This window comes from Alosa alosa, chromosome 14 (assembly GCF_017589495.1).
Source record: "Alosa alosa isolate M-15738 ecotype Scorff River chromosome 14, AALO_Geno_1.1, whole genome shotgun sequence".
Lineage (NCBI taxonomy): Eukaryota > Metazoa > Chordata > Actinopteri > Clupeiformes > Clupeidae > Alosa > Alosa alosa.
Window position 1 is genome coordinate 13,622,919 of NC_063202.1, and position 18,312 is coordinate 13,641,230.

Sequence of the window (18,312 nt, forward strand, 5' to 3'; positions counted from 1 at the left end):
TAGTTACATGTGCATAGGTACAATTCACATGACAGACATGACTTACCAAGGTCCTTGGCTTATGCCAGGTCTGCTCAGTTTCTGTGCAACTGTGCACTGGGGGTACAGCAGGGATGCCTAATTGTGAGAAGTGTGCTGTTTGATATAATAGTGCAACCAAATGGTTGCATAAGGCACACCCCGCCACACAGGAGCAGTGGGTGCTCACCAAAATTACAGGTTTTGAGGCTTTTAACACCATCTAGGGAGAAATAGAAGCTTAGATGAGATATACCTCTTAAGAGCTAAACTGTTAACAAGAGAAAAACTAATAAAAGCATTCGGTTGTATTGTAGATGACAGCCACATAGGCCTACCCATTCACATCCATAAACAGTAGACTGACCCATATACATTTATATAATGTTACTTCAGCTGGGCAACTTATCATCAGGCCTAACCATTACCCTAACATTGACCCTAGTCACCCTACTCTCAATTCGTGTGGCTTTTCATTTTTCCTCATGGATCTATGGCTGACCTCTCCTGTCACCTTGTTTTTCATTGACACTGTTAGGGAGAAAGATGAACATACATTTTGAAACTGGGTTACACTCGTTCTTACACTGTGCTAGTCTGTCGGTTTAATATAGTGGAGTATTGTATCTATTGAATATTGTATCTATCAAAATATCTCACGTTAACAAGTTCAATCACGTCAGTTTCTTGGTTACAATGTAACGTTAGCATGATAATGTTAGCTACTTATCCTCATATTTGTCGATATAGCTGCCGATATACATTTTAAATCCCTTTTCCCGCTTGCTGTTGGGAGCGGCACATGATGTTTGTACGAGTCGGTTTATATAATTTACCGTGAGACGAGGTAGATCCTGAAGACAGCGACTATAAAAGAGAGCCATATCTGTCTGTGTATAAACAGGAAGTTAAACAGGAAGTTGATAGACTAGTACAACTCAAACCCGGAATTGTGAAGTGCATAGAGCGTATTAACATTACTGTAAATTAACACCCATAAGTATTTCTGGGCTAAAGCAAAGATTGTTAAGGCGGAGCAAGATGCTTCGTCGTAGTTCATGTCTATGGGCGCGAAATGGGGATTGAGTCCTGTCTGCATAAAGAGGCGTGTCAATGACGTACACCTGATATAAGGTCGATTTTCTCCAGACAGGAATGCTCAAAAATGCTAAAAACAGTGTTTCCCCTAGAAATTTTTCCAGCAGCGTGCTATTATTTGGCGGGGGTTGTTAAGATTTTTTTTTTTTATATCATACCTTCGTTTCTTTTGTGGACATTTTCAGCTTTACATTATTGGTTAAAATGATAGAAGAAAATTAAATGGCACAACCATTTAATGACCATTAATAATTAAAAGATTATTTACAATTTATTTAAATTTGTCTTAATGGCAAAGGCCACACCCAATCACTTAATTTTTCTGGGCTTTGAATTGAATTGAATTGTGGGGGGGGCATTAATGCTGACACGCATGCACGTAGCCAGATGCTCTCCTTGTAGTCTAATTGTCAGTCCCAAAACAACAAACCCATGTATAAAAAAAGTAAGTAAATACTCACTTTTCTTTTCTACATCACTCCCACAGTTACCATACAACTCACTCACAATTAACTCGAAAAGACCTAGGCTACTTGATTGAAGTGCGACTGTCATTCTCACCGGGCAAGAGAACGCTGAAGTTATGAGAACATGTCTTTCTGATAAGAGAATATAGGCTCCTATATGTCTAATGCCGTAAACGAAAAAGGTCTGTTTGTGATAGCCTATTATAGCTAAGTGGACAGAATTTAGGCTATAATGATATGCCAAACATATGCTCATATTTCCTTTAACTATCAGACAGTTTAAACAGGCCTAGACTGTGTTCGCCTAGCTTTCCCATGCAAACATTACATATAGCCCCACGCTAACGCTAAAGTCTAGGCTACAATTAACGCAAGACCATACACCTTGTAGCACATTGGTTTACTCTATTGCATTACTTACGCTTTTAATAATTTGTCGTTGAATGTTGATGGAGGCTCATCTTTGGGAAATCAGCTCTTCTGGATAAAATTAACAGCCGGAGCAAGAGTTCTCAGAGTTGACAACATCGGGGTAAAACCAATCAGCAGAAAGAACCGCATCACAACAGTAGGCTAAATCAAGAACAAACTTTTTTTCCCCCATGTTAAATTCATTTCGGGTAATCATGAATTGGTTTCTTTTATTTGATGTAGGCTAGGAGAGGAGGATGCATGTTTCACATTAGGTGTCAATGTGTCAAAGCAGGCTTTGGATCAGAGGAATTGCCTGGCTTAACATATGGCATAGGCTACAAGCTTAATTCACGGCATACAAAACAGCTTCGCAGATGAAATATAACTAATATCATTTTTTATTGTCACCAGGCCTATAAGTAGGCTATTTATTGTGTAACCTACAAGTGAACGATGACACCATAGGCTACACTGTGGCGGAGCAAGACCCCATCAGTCGGATAGCTAAACAATGTAACCGCGGTTCAGAACGTAGGCTAGCCATATGGGCTGCAGACTTGTCTTTGGGCTTGTAATCACCTGACACATCATGCCGCATATATGTCCTGAATAATGAGAGGCTAAGTCGCGGATTTGATGCACATAACTTACCCAAGACTTTCAGAAAACAATTCGAGATGACGCTGGCCATTGTGCTTTTACAGTGTGTTAAGTGAATCTCGTGGATATTATGTTGCAGCTGGCGCTGAAAATCCAGCTGGTATGCGCTTACCGCTGTTAAATACATTGTAGGGGAAACACTTAAAAAATGTACCTGAAATGTTCAGAAGGGTTTGAGGATCATGAAAACGTGGCCAAAATTCACATTCCTAACTCTATAGAACCAACTTCTTAGCATATGTGGTGAAATTCTGAGCTATGCCCATAGACAATAAAGCAGTCACTGCCTCTGCTCTGCATAAAGGGGGATTTTGACCCCCCCCTCGTGCGATCCGGGTTCCCGGAAGTGGCACCTGATGAAATATCTTGCTCCGCCTTAACAATCTTTGGCTAAAGTATTGCAAAGCAATTTGGTTACTTTATTTGTCATGCTTTTATCAGTTGTAACATAGTCAAAACGTTAAGTATGTCATGCCAGGATATGAAATAATACACCATTATTAGCTATCCTAGCTAACGTTTATCGTAGCACCTAGGGCTAATGTAACTCGTCAGTTTGTACCTACAGAAGCTTACTTCTTACATCTCTTAAAGAAGCCCTATGCAGGTCTGGTTATTCCTTCGCTGTTTCTGGGTTTTCACCTGATTTGAGCTCGCATTTTTCACGACATAGCTCTCCCTGCAGCTTTGGTAGCAAGTGACTGCTACGCTAAACCCCTACTAGCTAGCGAGCTAGCCATCAAGAAACCAAGCTAAACTCATACAGGGCTCACAATAAAATGGTCGAGCAAACACATTGTTCAAGAGACTATCAAACCACATTACAAAAACGAAGTTCACCCAAGGGTAGGCTACTTACAATTTCAACAGCAACAAAGCCAAGTCGGAGTCCGTTTTGCAGTCTTCTTAGAAACTACAATCTGACTACATTTCCGAGACGCGATTGGATACTTCCGCTGAGTCACATCCGGATTTGTTTGGGACGGGACCAAAAAGTTGCATATTTGGTTTTTCCGCAGAGAAGCACTAGGGGGAGACGAAGCACCCACCAAACGACCCAAAAAGTGTTGTAGAACAATCAGAACGACTCTCAAACTGCATACTTATGGTCATATTTGCTAAAATTGTTGCATAGGGCTTCTTTAAGTTAAAGTATGGAAAACACTTGAACGGTATTATCCATATACGTTCAGATCTTGTCATAAACTGACAAAGACTTTGCCTAAGTGCTTGCTTGGTAGTCTACCGTCCTGTTCAGAATCTATGGTTGCTATAGCAACAGTTGCTGTGCTTGATAGACTGACGAGATAACTGTGCAATTGTGGTTGAAATACTCCCGAAACACAAAGAAAACAAAACAAAATATATCTATATAAAAAAATTGGATGTTGTTTTATTCAAAACAAGCCAACAGTTGTGGAAGGGCATGAATCTCACTATAATCTCCTAGCTGTGCGATGACCCATTACAACCCATTGATTCAATTCGTCTTCTTGCCGTCCACTAGGCTGTTGCGCGAACAAAACATGAAATCACATACCACGCGACGACCAGCAATAGTGGATAAGCAACAGTGGATACTGTTTGTGTTTAATCCAGGGTCTGACTTTTAATTATAAAAAAATAAAATAAAAAAACCCAGTTGTGACGGTGTGTATTTCTTCTGAAAACATCATTGCCTGTCTATTGACATTGACTGATACACTGCCCTCTGGTGGATAGAACAAAAATAACTTAAGTTTGATGCCAATATGGGTCAAACTGAAGGCATTTAATGGTAAAATGTTATTAATGAATATTCAAATATTAATATTAATAAACAAACTTCGATGATTTTTGGGCAAAAGTCAAAGCCCTAGTGTGTGTGTGTGTGTGCGGTCAGCATGTGTGTGTGTGTGTGTCTGTGTGTGTGAGGTCTGTTTGGTGTGTGTGTGTGTGTGGTATGTGTGGTGTGGTGTACTGTATGTGTGTGTCTGTGACTGTGTGTGTGAGGTCTGTTTTGGAAAAGTCATGAAACTTCATTTTGTCATACCTACCACCTGGCGCTAGAGCCCTTTTACTGGGACACGTGCCCCAGTACCAAACTGCTGTGGCCCCGTAAAAATCTCAGGTTCAGGTTCAACTAGTTCCTTTATTTAGCAGTGAAAAAAAATTATTTAGATAATACTTCTAATTTATTTCGATAATACTTTTTCGAAAACGGGTTACAGAGTGGAACTTTTTGCACCACCCAATCGTTGCCTTGGATACTTTTTGAAAACACCGCCCTATCGTTGCCAAATGCTCCGGAAGAGTGCTCCTGACGTTGTTATTGTCTCTTTTTTGTGAATTTGTGTGAAATCTGTACACCGCCAAGGCACCACCTACTGGCGGGCATATGTACTATAGTGTTTTCACTCATTTTAGAGTAGTAAAGTAATTTCTGGAAACGATGCCAGGTGGACGCTAAATTGTGTGTGTGTGTGAGAGAGAGAGATAGAGAGAGCTTTGTGTGTGTGTGAGAAAGAAAGAGAGAGCTGTGTGTGTGTATGTGTGAGAGAGCTGAGTGTGGTATGAGTGTGTGTGAGAGAGAGAGGTATGAGTGTGTTTGAGAGAGAGAGAGAGAGAATGTTTTTACAGGTCCTTCCTGTAAAACAAACATCTCCGTCTCCATATTTATTTCCTTTTTTACAGCCCCCCTAAGGCAAGGCAGGGCACGGCAGGGCAACTCAAAGTGCTTCACATACTCCAAGACCAAAGACATTGTATGTAAAGAGCAAGATCTAAAATAGATAAAAGTCATAAAACAAGAGTATTAATAAATAAAAGAACCTAATTGTGTAAATGAGTGCCTGTCACTCTAAGAAATATGTGAGCCTAGGCGGGAGTTGCGCTTTTGCGCAGTATGTGCATGGTAGGCCTAGGCTATAACTTGACACACACACACAACAGACAGAGATTTTTCATAAAAATTGATTCCTTTTAATTAATTTCAACATATGATTGATTGCAGTAGTCCATATTTCATTTCAATTTCACAATACAAAGAAATAGACTAACTGATTTAGTCGGAGTGCCATTCTCAATTTCACAACGTAGCCTAACTCATTTGAACCAGACCACCGTCTCAGATAGGCTATCCTCAGTGTCAAACATAATAATGCATGTAGTCTTTAACTTATACACAGGGAAAATGCACTAACTGGCAGAAATTAATAAAGCCATTGCAGCCAAACTATGTTCTAGTATTATAGGCTAATGTACACATTACTGTACACACCTGGGTGTTCAGTCGTCTCGTGTGTGGAAATAAATAAACAAACAATTTTGGAATTTGCACTGAGGTAGCCATTAAATATTCTGGCATCAGAAATTGCTAACAGATGTTTCAAAATATCTGGGAACTTTCCGGAGCTCTAAATGGCAGAGGATAGCTACAGATCCATTTACACAATCATTGAAGTAGGCTGTATTATGGGCCATAATGTATGACTTTGTCAATAAACATAGAAGAGGCGAAGCGCAAGTTCAATAGCAAACAGGACTTTTTCAGCACATATCAAACCATATAGGCTAGCCCAATGAACGCCTATGTAAATACACAAAGTTCTTCGGACTTGCGAGTGCTGTCAAAATCGATCGTATGCGGTTTGCACATAGTCTAGTGGTGTGGTGGTGAAGTGCAGTCATACTGCGTTCAAGAGCGTAGGGTAGGTCTACGTCCAGTAGTAGCCTATATTTTAATTTAAAGTCTTTAATGGTAAGAGATCGCACAGGAATGGATAATGAGCGTTGTTTAAGATTAAATTACAATGCCAGACACCTTCAGATATGAGAGACCCCCTCAGATTTTTGACTTTGTTGTTTTCATGGGAGCCAGTCCTCATTCTAAGGGAGCTCAGCTCCCTCTGGCTCCCACGTAATTCGAGCACTGCTTTAGTGACAGTGTTTGGATTGCCTGTGTGATATTTGCAGTTATTACCATATTCAAAGGGAAAGATGTAAATGTTCACCTTTAGGAACTGCTGTGGGGATTGTGTGTGTGTGTGTGATATTCACCTGCAAAAGCCACTGACATGAGCTTGTTAGGTGTGTGTGTTTGTGGAGGATTAGTTGCCATGGTTACCTGGTTACTATGGAAAGCATTATATTCCTTCTGTTTGACTTTATTTGTGGCACAAACACACACACACACACGACCTCTCTCTCACACACACACACAAACACAGACAAACTACCTCTCTCACACACACACACTACCTCTCCCTCTCACACACACTTCACCCTTATCCATCATCTCCTCATCCTCAGCAAGCCTGTCTGTGTGTGTGTGTGTGTGTGTGTAGGTCTCTGTCGGGGCGTATTGTTGGGGGGTGTGTGGTGGTTCTTCACCCTGATTATCATCTCGTCCTACACGGCTAACCTGGCGGCGTTTCTCACGGTGGAGCGGATGGTGTCGCCCATAGAGAGTGCGGAGGACCTGGCCAAGCAAACGGAGATCGCCTACGGAACCCTCGACGCCGGCTCCACCAAGGAGTTCTTCAGGGTTAGTGTGTTTGTGTGTGTGTGTCTGTCTCTCTCAGAGGTCGAAGATTGCGGTGTTTGAGAAGATGTGCTCATACATGAAGTGTGTGTCTGTGTTAGAGACCGACCGATTTGGGTTTTTCTAAAGCCGATGCCGATACCGATTTTTAGCGGTCGGAGTCAGCCGATGGTCGATGTGACCTGCCGATTTTTAGGGCCGATATGCTATCGTATTATCCTTAATTGGCATGCTAAATCATACTAGTAAGAGGAGGCACAACACTTCACACGATTTATTGAAAATTGAACATTAAAAAATCAACATATGAATTAAATATAAAATAAATAACTACAAACTCTGTAGGCTATTATATAAAAATGACTGTAGGGGCCTACTCATCGATTCATAACAACAAGAATTAACAAATGTATGACTTCTTGCAGTCTGTTAGTCTATTAATTATTCATTTTAATATGTTTAACAGAGTGCAAGAAGACTTCCATGATGTGACAACTTCAGATAGTTACTTCAAAACGGCAAAATACATGTTCAGGTTATACAGTTTCACTGTGGAACTTCCATGCCTTACCACAGACCTAGGTTTCAACAATATAAAACTCCGTCTCCCAGCATGCTGTGCAGGAAACTGGAAATAGGAACTAGAGAACATCCGTTTGATACTTCTCAAATCAAATCAAACATGTATACATTGCGAAAACAAATTGACACGGGATGACAATGTTTTAAAACGTTCACTTGTTATTTGTGCGTCCTCTTTTTGTTAACATTTCACTTAGATTGTCCGTTACTTAAGTTTAGATCGTAACATAGCAGTCACCAGCGTTGAGGGCGGGGGCTTGCATAGTCGGCGCATTCCCAACGCACTCGTAGCCACAACGCTAAGCAACTTTCATTTCTTCTTCAACTTCGATGCAATTGAAAACTAATGGACATGGGATGACAGTGTTATAAAGCGTTCACATGTTAGATTTGCATCCTCTTTTTGTTAAATTTTCACTTAGGTTGTCCGTTACTATAGTTTAGATCGAAACATCACGCTGGTCACCAGGGGTGTGTTTCTCGACAGTGTCGTTGCTAACTAAGTTAACAACTTACTTGGTTGCAATACAATTTCCCATAGGCAACCTACTAAGTTGCTAACTGGTTAGCAACAATGCTTTCGAGAAACAAGGTCCAACATTGAGGGGGCTTGCCGGCACATTCCCAACGCACTTTCGGTAAATGAAGCAACATCACATTATAACCATAAGAGAAAATATACGACTTTGGGACACTGGAATGTAAAAATTGATGCCTTACCTGTAGACAGTCTTGCTCCTTCTTGAAACCAAAGATTTTCTTAGTTCTAAATAGACCGTCTCTTTTAAAACCTCACGCTGTGTTCCAAGTAGCTGCCCGCAGATGTTCCTGACTTAAAATCGGTGCGGCCAAATAAGAAAATCGGCCGATGCCGATTGATTAAAAAATAGCAAATATCGGCCGATTAAATCGGCTGGCCGATCAATCGGTCGGTCTCTAGTTTGTGTGTGTGTGTTTGTTTGCCTCTCTCAGAGGTCGAAGATTGCTGTGTTTGAGAAGATGTGCTCATACATGAAGTGTGTGTCTGTGTGTGTGTGTGTTTGTTTGTCTCTCTCAGAGGTCGAAGATTGCGGTCTTTGAGAAGATGTGGTCGTATATGAAGTCTGCGGACCCGTCCGTGTTTGTGAAAACGACTGACGAGGGGGTGATGAGGGTGCGCAAGTCCAAGGGCAAGTACGCCTACCTGCTGGAGTCCACCATGAACGAGTACATCGAGCAGCGCCGGCCCTGCGACACCATGAAGGTGGGCGGCAACCTGGACTCCAAGGGATACGGAATCGCCACGCCCAAAGGATCCATACTCAGGTGACCAAACACCAGCATGTCTCACACCCACCAGCAAATCAAACATCGCCACGCCCAAAGGATCCATACTCAGGTGACCAAACACCAGCCAATCACAAACATCGCCACGCCCAAAGGATCCATACTCAGGTGACCAATCACCAGCCAATCACAAACATCGCCACGCCCAAAGGATCCATACTCAGGTGACCAATCACCAGCATGTCTCACACCCACCAGCCAATCACAAACATGCCTCACACCCACCAGCCAATCAGATTTTCAGCCAGGATTAATTAGTGCTGATGTGATGACTGGAGAAGACAAATTAGAGAATATCTGAACAGGATATCTTTGCCTCACCCCTCTACAAAAGTGTCAGCCAAATCCCATAACCCCTAAAACTTTAAAGTGTTGCTCTATAGTGTGAGTTAGTATTGTTCTAGTGTTGCTCTATAGTGTGGGTGAGTGTTGCTCTATAGTGTTGCTGTATAGTGTTGCTCTATAGTGTGGGTTAGTGTTGCTCTATAGTGTGGGTGAGTGTTGCTCTATAGTGTTGCTGTATAGTGTTGCTCTATAGTGTGGGTTAGTGTTGCTCTAGTGTTGCTGTATAGTGTCACTCTATAGTGTGGGTTAGTGTTGCTCTATAGTGTTGCTCTATAGTGTGGGTTAGTGTTGCTCTATAGTGTGGGTTAGTGTTGCTCTATAGTGTTACTCTATAGTGTGGATTAGTGTTGCTCTATAGTGTGGGTTAGTGTTGCTCTATAGTGTTACTCTATAGTGTGGATTAGTGTTGCTCTATAGTGTGGGTTAGTGTTGCTCTATAGTGTTGCTCTATAGTGTGTGTTAGTGTTGCTCTATAGTGTGGGTTAGTGTTGCTCTATAGTGTTACTCTATAGTGTGGGTTAGTGTTGCTCTATAGTGTGGGTTAGTGTTGCTCTATAGTGTTGCTCTATAGTGTGTGTTAGTGTTGCTCTATAGTGTGGGTTAGTGTTGCTCTATAGTGTTACTCTATAGTGTGGGTTAGTGTTGCTCTATAGTGTGGGTTAGTGTTGCTCTGAAGTGTGGGTTAGTGTTGCTCTATAGTGTTGCTCTATAGTGTGGGTTAGTGTTGCTCTATAGTGTTGCTCTATAGTGTGGGTTAGTGTTGCTCTATAGTGTGGGTTAGTGTTGCTCTAAAGTGTGGGTTAGTGTTGCTCTATAGTGTGTATAGTGTTGCTCTATAGTGTGGGTTAGTGTTGCTGTATAGTGTTACTCTATAGTGTTGCTCTATAGTGTGGGTTAGTGTTGCTGTATAGTGTTACTCGATAGTGTTGCTCTATAGTGTGGGTTAGTGTTGCTCTATAGTGTTGCTCAATAGTGTGGGTTAGTGTTGCTCTAAAGTGTGGGTTAGTGTTGCTCTATAGTGTGTATAGTGTTGCTCTATAGTGTGGGTTAGTGTTGCTGTATAGTGTTACTCTATAGTGTTGCTCTATAGTGTGGGTTAGTGTTGCTCTATAGTGTGGGTTAGTGTTGCTCTATAGTGTTGCTCAATAGTGTGGGTTAGTGTTGCTCTATAGTGTTACTCTATAGTGTGGGTTAGTGTTGCTCTATAGTGTGGGTTAGTGTTGCTCTATAGTGTTGCTCAATAGTGTGGGTTAGTGTTGCTCTATAGTGTTGCTCTATAGTGTGGGTTAGTGTTGCTCTATAGTGTGGGTGAGTTATTTGATTTCGGCCCTTAGTTTTGCATCTACTGCAAGTTGATTATCCCATTCAGGGTAAAGCCACATACATTAAATCTGTTTTTCAAAACCAGCTGTATCATCGTGGGTAAATTGAGCCTAATATTTTGAATATAATTTTCTACAGTTCATTTGTAGGCTATCAATCAACCAACATTACATTATATTTGGCTGACGCATTTTTAACCAAAGCGACTAACAACATGGTAACAGGTTTTAAAGCAATTCTCTCAACAATTTCAGGACAATTTAAAAACGGTAGAGTACAGAAAGAATAAGTGCATCAGTGAGTGCTGTTTTTAAACAGTTGAGTGTCAGTTCATGACGGCTGGTAAGTGCTAGGACAAGGATTAAAGTTCTCCGTCGTACGACGGATTTTCGTCGATTTGATTTTAGAAATGTCATATTTGAGATCGATGCAGATCCGATGAGAAACAAAATAGGGGGGGGGGACTATCACCTTTTCTTTTCCTTTTTTTAAGGCAACTACAAATATTAGGTCCGATGAATTAATGTGTGTGATGGTAAATGTTTAAAGACCTAATAGTGTTCCTGAGAACTTTCTGTGTCTCAATCAGTGACCGCTCAAGAAGATACGTCAGCCATGAGTTTCGCTTTGTTTATGTTGTAGCTACACGCTTGGCCTGGGGCGTTTGTTTAAAAAAAAGAACACGTCTGGAGGACTAACGGTCTAAAAGTTAGATTATAGTGACACAATCGAGACAGCTGATGAGGTTGGCCAATCGGTTTAACTTTTTTGGATATGATATTGTGAGCTCTACGTGCAAATTCGGAAAAGAAGCGCTGTTTTCTTTCCATGCATCAATGTAGACAATTTCTTACTATCGCGAACTCTTGTTAGGGGAGGTCATTTATTTTGGGTGTCACCTATGACTATGAACAGATAGCCATGCCACCCGATGTACTATTATTGTTACAGTTTTTAATCAATGCAACTAACATTATGTGTAAAGCGACGAAATACAAACCGTAGCCTATACAATTTATTATCCCGTCTGTTATGACATGTACAACAATGTTTTTCACAATTTGCGACGGGAGGTTTTGACTGAGCGTGTTAACATAAAATAATAATAAAATTGTCATCATCGCAAACTGTTGAGTAAGGGGGTCAGTCGTGTTTGTGACGCACAGACAGCCTTGTAGCCTATTTTGCTTAGGCCTCACTTTTAACAACAGTAGGTTGTAAGTGTATGTTGACAAAAAAATAACCATGCAATTAAAATAGTCAACTTAAAAAACTTTGCTATTATTAATTTATAGCACAAAACCATAACCAGTATAGGCCTACCAGAACCTCACATATTAGCGTCATGATTTGTGTGCGTCTATTTGGCAAGGCCACTAGCGGTCATGGATGGGTTGTTGCTAAAGGCACAGGTGTCAAAAGTTAAAAAAATAAATGGAGATGGGTGGCTGTTGGAAACGGGGGAGAACTAACAAGCCATGGTGTAAAGAAATTAATGTGCCAGGGGTTTGCTTTTTCGCGGTTTGCTGCAAGAAAACATTTTAGCATGCCACCAATCAGAAGACCGCCATAAGGTTAACGTTCGTGCACTTCAGGAAATCTTCCCTACCTGGTGCAACGAGCCACCATGACAGAGGTAGGCTATGTTTATCTACGGCTGACCGTTTTTGCACTCAGAAAGTAGGCTACGCATGTTCTTTCATAGCGCAACACGACCTGTCCCTCACCATATCGCAACCTCTTGTCAACTTTATACAATCTGTTGCTGAAGACAAAAGCGCCCTCTCCAGACCTCCTGCATGAGCACACACAGTATTGCTGCTCATTGGAAAACTGAGTTGTCTGTAAAACTCAAAATTACCATGTTTTCATTAAATGCGGATGAGGCAACAAATGGAAATATGAACAATATCTAGAATGTTCTGATTCGTTACTTTGATGAGGAAATGGGAAGTCTTGCAAACTTGATTTTATAGATTTTACTTGGTGTTGAATTGCATATTAACAAAAAAAAAATCTCCACTTTTGGCCTGAAGTTGTAAGGTTCTTTCTATATTGCTGCAGTTCAATCCAATGGTCAGGGATGGTACCTGTTGTAATTATTTTGTTCATCAGGAAAAACCCAATCTCAATCAATAACACTCGTTTTATTCACATTTAAAAAAAAGGCTACAGGGTACACAAACCATGGATTGAATGCATTCACCTGTAGGTGGCAAATTATATAGTAAGTGTACCCTGTAGCCTTTTTGGTTTAAACAAAGGGCTGTTAAGGCAAATTTTTACTTTGTACATTTTTTGTAAATTAAAACCAATAGGTTAAGACCGCAAAAGGGTGCTATCTCTATAGGTAGGTATGAACTACGTATGACTTATGGCCTGAAAAAAGTTCAGTCAAACTATTTTTTTTTTTACTTTAATCCCTGTGCTAGGATCAGTAAGACTTGTTGTAAGTGGTGCTATGAGAGGAGATGTTCTCTAAAGAGCTGGGTCTTCAGGAGTTTTTTGAAAATGGAGAGGGATGTCCCTGCCCTTGTAGGAACTGGCAGTGTGTTCCACCAACGAGGAACAACAACATCCGTATAGCATAGTGTAACAGTTGTTCTATTTTAAATAACTATGTAATATTTTTTTATGAAAAACATCCTTTATTTTTGGCAGATTAAATGTTGATTGTAGTCATGATCTTACTCTCATTCCTGCATAATTATGGTCAGGATTCTCATTATCATTCAGGCAAAGCACTGCTACTTGAGATATGCAGAAGTAACACTTCTTCAGGTTTTTCACTTTGAACTTCTTCAACTGAGCTAGCATGGTAGTTGCGCGTGTAAATCCTCACTCCCCTAACCTTAAGAACGCTTCTAACCACTGAGTTGGAAGCCTGGGCTTTTAGAGCGTTCAACTCCCATGCTGGTGTGTGTTGAGGTGGCTGGTTCGAGGGCCGTAAGTGGCGGATGAATTACGACCTCTGTTACATGTGCAAATCCCTCTGCCCAAGCCCAAGCTTGGCCTAAATGAGAACATAGTTCAATGTCTATATGCTTAAACATCACTGTCTCATTTTACAATGAAATTTGCACACATTGTAAATATACTACAACAGTGGTTCCCAAACTTTTAACAGGCATGTACCCCCTGAGACAAAAATAATTGTTAACAAGTTTTTTTTTTTTTTAATTTTATTTATTTTTATCAATTTTGTTGAGAATAGTAAATAGAATCATAAACATATATACAAATACAAAAGTCAACATATGATACAAATGTGTGAATATAATGATTTTAAACAGATCTGCACCTAATCTCACACACAATAGGCCTACAACACATATCCAACATCTCATTAAAGCTATTGTTAACTTTTCCGTCTCCATCACTGTCCATGTTAATGGTTTGGCTAGCATCAGGCCTGAAAAGCTTGTCCCGACAGCAGGTGACTCCTTTGAAGTTTCTGTTGTCGTTCTGGGTATAGCCTGAACCCGTTTCAGTCATTTAGCCATCGATTGAAATTATTTTTTTGTCAAATAGAGCAACTGGGATGATTTCTGACAGGATTTTTTTTTTTTCATTTGTGCGCGACAAATAATATATATCTGTTGTCATAGCCATGTTTATTATGATGCAGAGCAGCAGGCTGCACATATCATTGCAAAGATCATCATAAAAGCTCTACTTCTACCCTCTCTGTCTCCACTCTCAAATATTTTGTTAATGCAGAGAAAATACATTTTTAATGTGCAGTGCAAATGCGGAAGTTAAGTTACCACCGTGGGACAGAGATAACATTTGAAAAGGCATATGACTTAGATATTTTTTCGTGTAGCCCCTGAAATCAGTCCACGTACCCCTGGGGGTACATGTACCCCAGTTTGACAACTGTGGTACTACAACAACACATTCATAACATGTGAATAGGACAATGTTTAAGTTCTTTTGTCACTTTTAGGAGATTAGGACACTTTTAGGCTAATTGGTTCTGCCCATCTCAAAGGACTACGAGTAGAAATTAGCAAATTTACAACGTGGCACAATACATCTAATAATGTTTTTTGTGCACTGTCTCTGTTCAAATAAATGACAATGAGCTATGCTAAGCTAGGCTAACGGTAGTGATCACCTCAATTAGTTATGCTAAGCTGGGCTAACAGTCAGTGATCACCTCAATGAGCTATGGTAAGATAGGCTAACAGTGGGTGATCACCTCAATGAGCTATGCAAAGCTAGGCTAACGGTGAGTGCGTCAGACTAAGCTACTAAGCGCACAGAGACGAGAAGGGTAGGTATCATCTTAGCCAACTCAGGGGGAGACAGTGAATAAGCAAATTTCCCAAAATGTTCCTTTAATGTCACTGAAACCCCTTTGTTTGGGCAGTAGGGGAGGAAATGATATCATATGCTTGGGCAACAAGGAAGGAAGTGACATCAGATATTTGGGCAGTAGGGGAGGAAGTGACATCATATGTCTGGGCAGTAGGGGAGGAAGTGACATCATATATTTGGGCAGCAGGGAAGGAAGTGACATATTTGGGCAGCAGGATGGGACTATACTCTGCTGCAGCATCAGCCCTCAGGTTCACCCTGCTGAAACTGAACCCAAGTGTGTGTGTGTGTGTGTGTGTGTGCACGGCAGGAGCCATGTGAATCTGGCAGTGCTGAAACTGAATGAGCAGGGCCTGCTGGACAAGCTGAAGAACAAGTGGTGGTACGACAAGGGAGAGTGCGGCAGCGGGGGAGGAGACTCCAAGGTAGAGTGTGTGTGTGTGTGTGTGTGTGTGTTGGGGCAGGGTAGTGCTGAATAAGGTAGAATGTGTGTCGTGTAACTTGTCTATTTCCTCTCTGTGTGTTTGTGTGTGTTTTATCCTGTGTAGGATAAGACGAGTGCTCTGAGTCTCAGTAATGTCGCTGGAGTGTTCTACATTCTGATTGGTGGATTGGGCCTGGCCATGCTGGTGGCCTTGGTGGAGTTCTGCTACAAGTCTCGTGCCGAGTCCCAGCGCATGAAGGTAACACAACACACACACCAGAAACTGTCTGATGCACACTGTCAAATATGTCAGACCCATGTTTGTGTTGTTTGTCAGAGCCATGTTTGTAGTGTTTAGGTCAAACCCATGTTTGTAGTGTTTAGGTCAAACCCATGTTTGTAGTGTTTGTCAAAGCCATGTTTGTAGTTTTTGTCAGAGCCATTTTTGAAGGGAATCCATGTTTGTAGTTTTACCTGTTTGTAGTGTTTTCGTCAAACCCATGTTTGAAGTGTTTACTCTTTTTAGTTGTTTTTTTGAAGGTCAGAATCTTTGTACCTTGTCAGAGCCATGTTTGTAGTGTTTATGTCAAACCCATGTTTGTAGTTTTTGTCCCATGTTTGGTTTTGAAGGCCATGATTCTAACAGAGCCCCTTGTCTTTCACGTCCCCATGTCTGTTGTTTGTAGTTTTGTCTTGCAGCAGTCTTTTTGAAGGGAATCTAATTCCCTCTCCCTTCCTGTCTTTTGCTAACTCTGGGCCTGCAGTGCCCTGGGAGGAGTGGCAGGGATGGGGGGCATGGGCGATGGGGAGAACGGCCGACTGCTGGCCCCCGACTTCCCCAAAGCTGTGCAGAGCTGCATGAGCCACCCGGCCGGACTGAGCCTGGGAGCTGCTGGGATGTGAAGTGTGTGTGCAACCAAGTCTCTAAACTTAACAACCAACATGCTAGACTTTACACTCTACACTTACATCAACACTCTACACTTTACAACCAACACTCTACACTTACATCAACACTACACTTTACAACCAACACTCTACACTTTACACCAACATTTACACTTTACAACCAACACTCTAAAATGTACACTAACACTGTAAACTTTACACTAACACAGTACACTTTACAACAACTCTCCACTCTTTACAATCAACATCATAAACCAACACTCTAAAACCTCTACAATGACTATTGACTAAACACCCTCTACAATGACTAAACACACTAAACCCTCTACAACGTAGGATTACATTCAATACTTTACACCACTAGACATACGTAGGATTACATTCAACACTTTACACCACTAGACATACTGTACGTTACTGTACGTGTTAAATCCCAGACTCCAGCGGGACTGAGCCTGGATGCTGCTGGCCTTTGAGAAACACTCAACTCTACTGGGCACCCTGGACACTCAGACATAATGACTGTGTGTACGTGTCTGTGTGTGTGAATGTGTCTGTGTGTGTGTGTGTGGCCTGCAAAGGTGAACACTCCTGTAGACACCTGTTACACATATAGTTGAAAAGCAGCAAATGAAAGATGCACACCGAGTGTCACTGCCACCATAATGGTCTGATGCTGAAAGCTGGCCTATCTGTTCCTCGTGCCCACTAGAGCACGTCCCCCTACCCACCCATACTGCCTCTCTACCCTGATAAACACATGCCTATACTGCCCCTCTACCTTGATAAACACATGCCCTCCTACATGGCACTTCGTACTGCACTCAGCACTGAGAACTCCATATGCAACGTTCACTCTACACAGAGAACACAGTGTTATCATTCCTCATGATACTCTAACAAACACACACACACACAACAACACCATATTACACCCCCCTTCTCACAAACACACACAACACCATGTTACCCCCCCACACACACACACACGTTACACACAGACATTAAGTACCATATTACAGTCTACATTCTGACCTGTCTGCTACCCCCCCACACACACACACACAAACACACCTTCTTGGCCATTCCAGCTGGAGGAGCACAGAAGATATACACCTCTTTTCTCTTGTTTTTAGCTGAAGAGACATTTACTAAGAAAAAAAAATGTGCTGCAATTAAAAAAAAGAAACAATGAAAAACTGAAGGTGTGAGAACGGTGCTGTGAGCTGAACTGCTGTGAGCTGAACTCCTGTACTGGTTAGGATTGACAGAGGTCAGAGCAGGGTTCCTACGCAGTATGGAAAACCTGGAAAAGTATGGAATTTGATTTTAGTAATTTCCAGGTCTGGATAAGTATGGAAAAAAGAAACAAGGGTATGGAGAAATGTTTGTGTTTCCAGACTATTGCATTTGCAGTACTAATTACTTCACTCAGGTCATGAACCATTCCTACTGTTGTGTAGCTTAACTGTCAGTCCCCACTAAAAATGGCCCAGCTAAATGGACGAATTTTAAGTGTCATTTTTTACTTCACATCAGTTGTACATACCTTTGTTTTCACCGAGTTATCCCAAACCAGAAGTGGCCGCAATGTCGAGAATATGGTCAGAAAAATCTACAGAGAAGTTTGGAGATTTGAGTATGGAAAAAGTATGGAATTTTGAAATGGAAAATGTGTAGGAACCCTGTCAGAGTTGATAATTCAGAGGTAGGGCCGTGTCTGGGTTTGGAGCCGTGTCTGGGTTTGGGGCTGGATTTCTCCCTCTGTCATGACCAGAGAATGGCATCACTCAAACATTTGCACTCAAAAATTTGTCTTAAAAATATTTCATTTGTGATGCTGTTTACAACAATAATTTTATTATTAAAATTATACTCTATGGTCCATCATGCCCCTCTAT

General features: G+C 41.3%; 1 protein-coding gene across 1 annotated transcript in view; it reads left to right on the forward strand.

The window, feature by feature from the left end:
• The window catches only part of gria1a (glutamate receptor, ionotropic, AMPA 1a), an 81,532-nt gene extending 64,187 nt beyond the window's left edge, over positions 1-17,345 (forward strand). The window contains 6 exon segments of the mRNA XM_048263754.1: positions 6,983-7,004; positions 7,006-7,182; positions 8,819-9,066; positions 15,389-15,503; positions 15,627-15,810; positions 16,281-17,345. Coding sequence (XP_048119711.1) covers positions 6,983-7,004; positions 7,006-7,182; positions 8,819-9,066; positions 15,389-15,503; positions 15,627-15,810; positions 16,281-16,405 — 871 coding nt within the window. The 3' untranslated portion in view covers positions 16,406-17,345.
• The last annotated feature ends 967 nt before the right edge of the window (positions 17,346-18,312 follow it).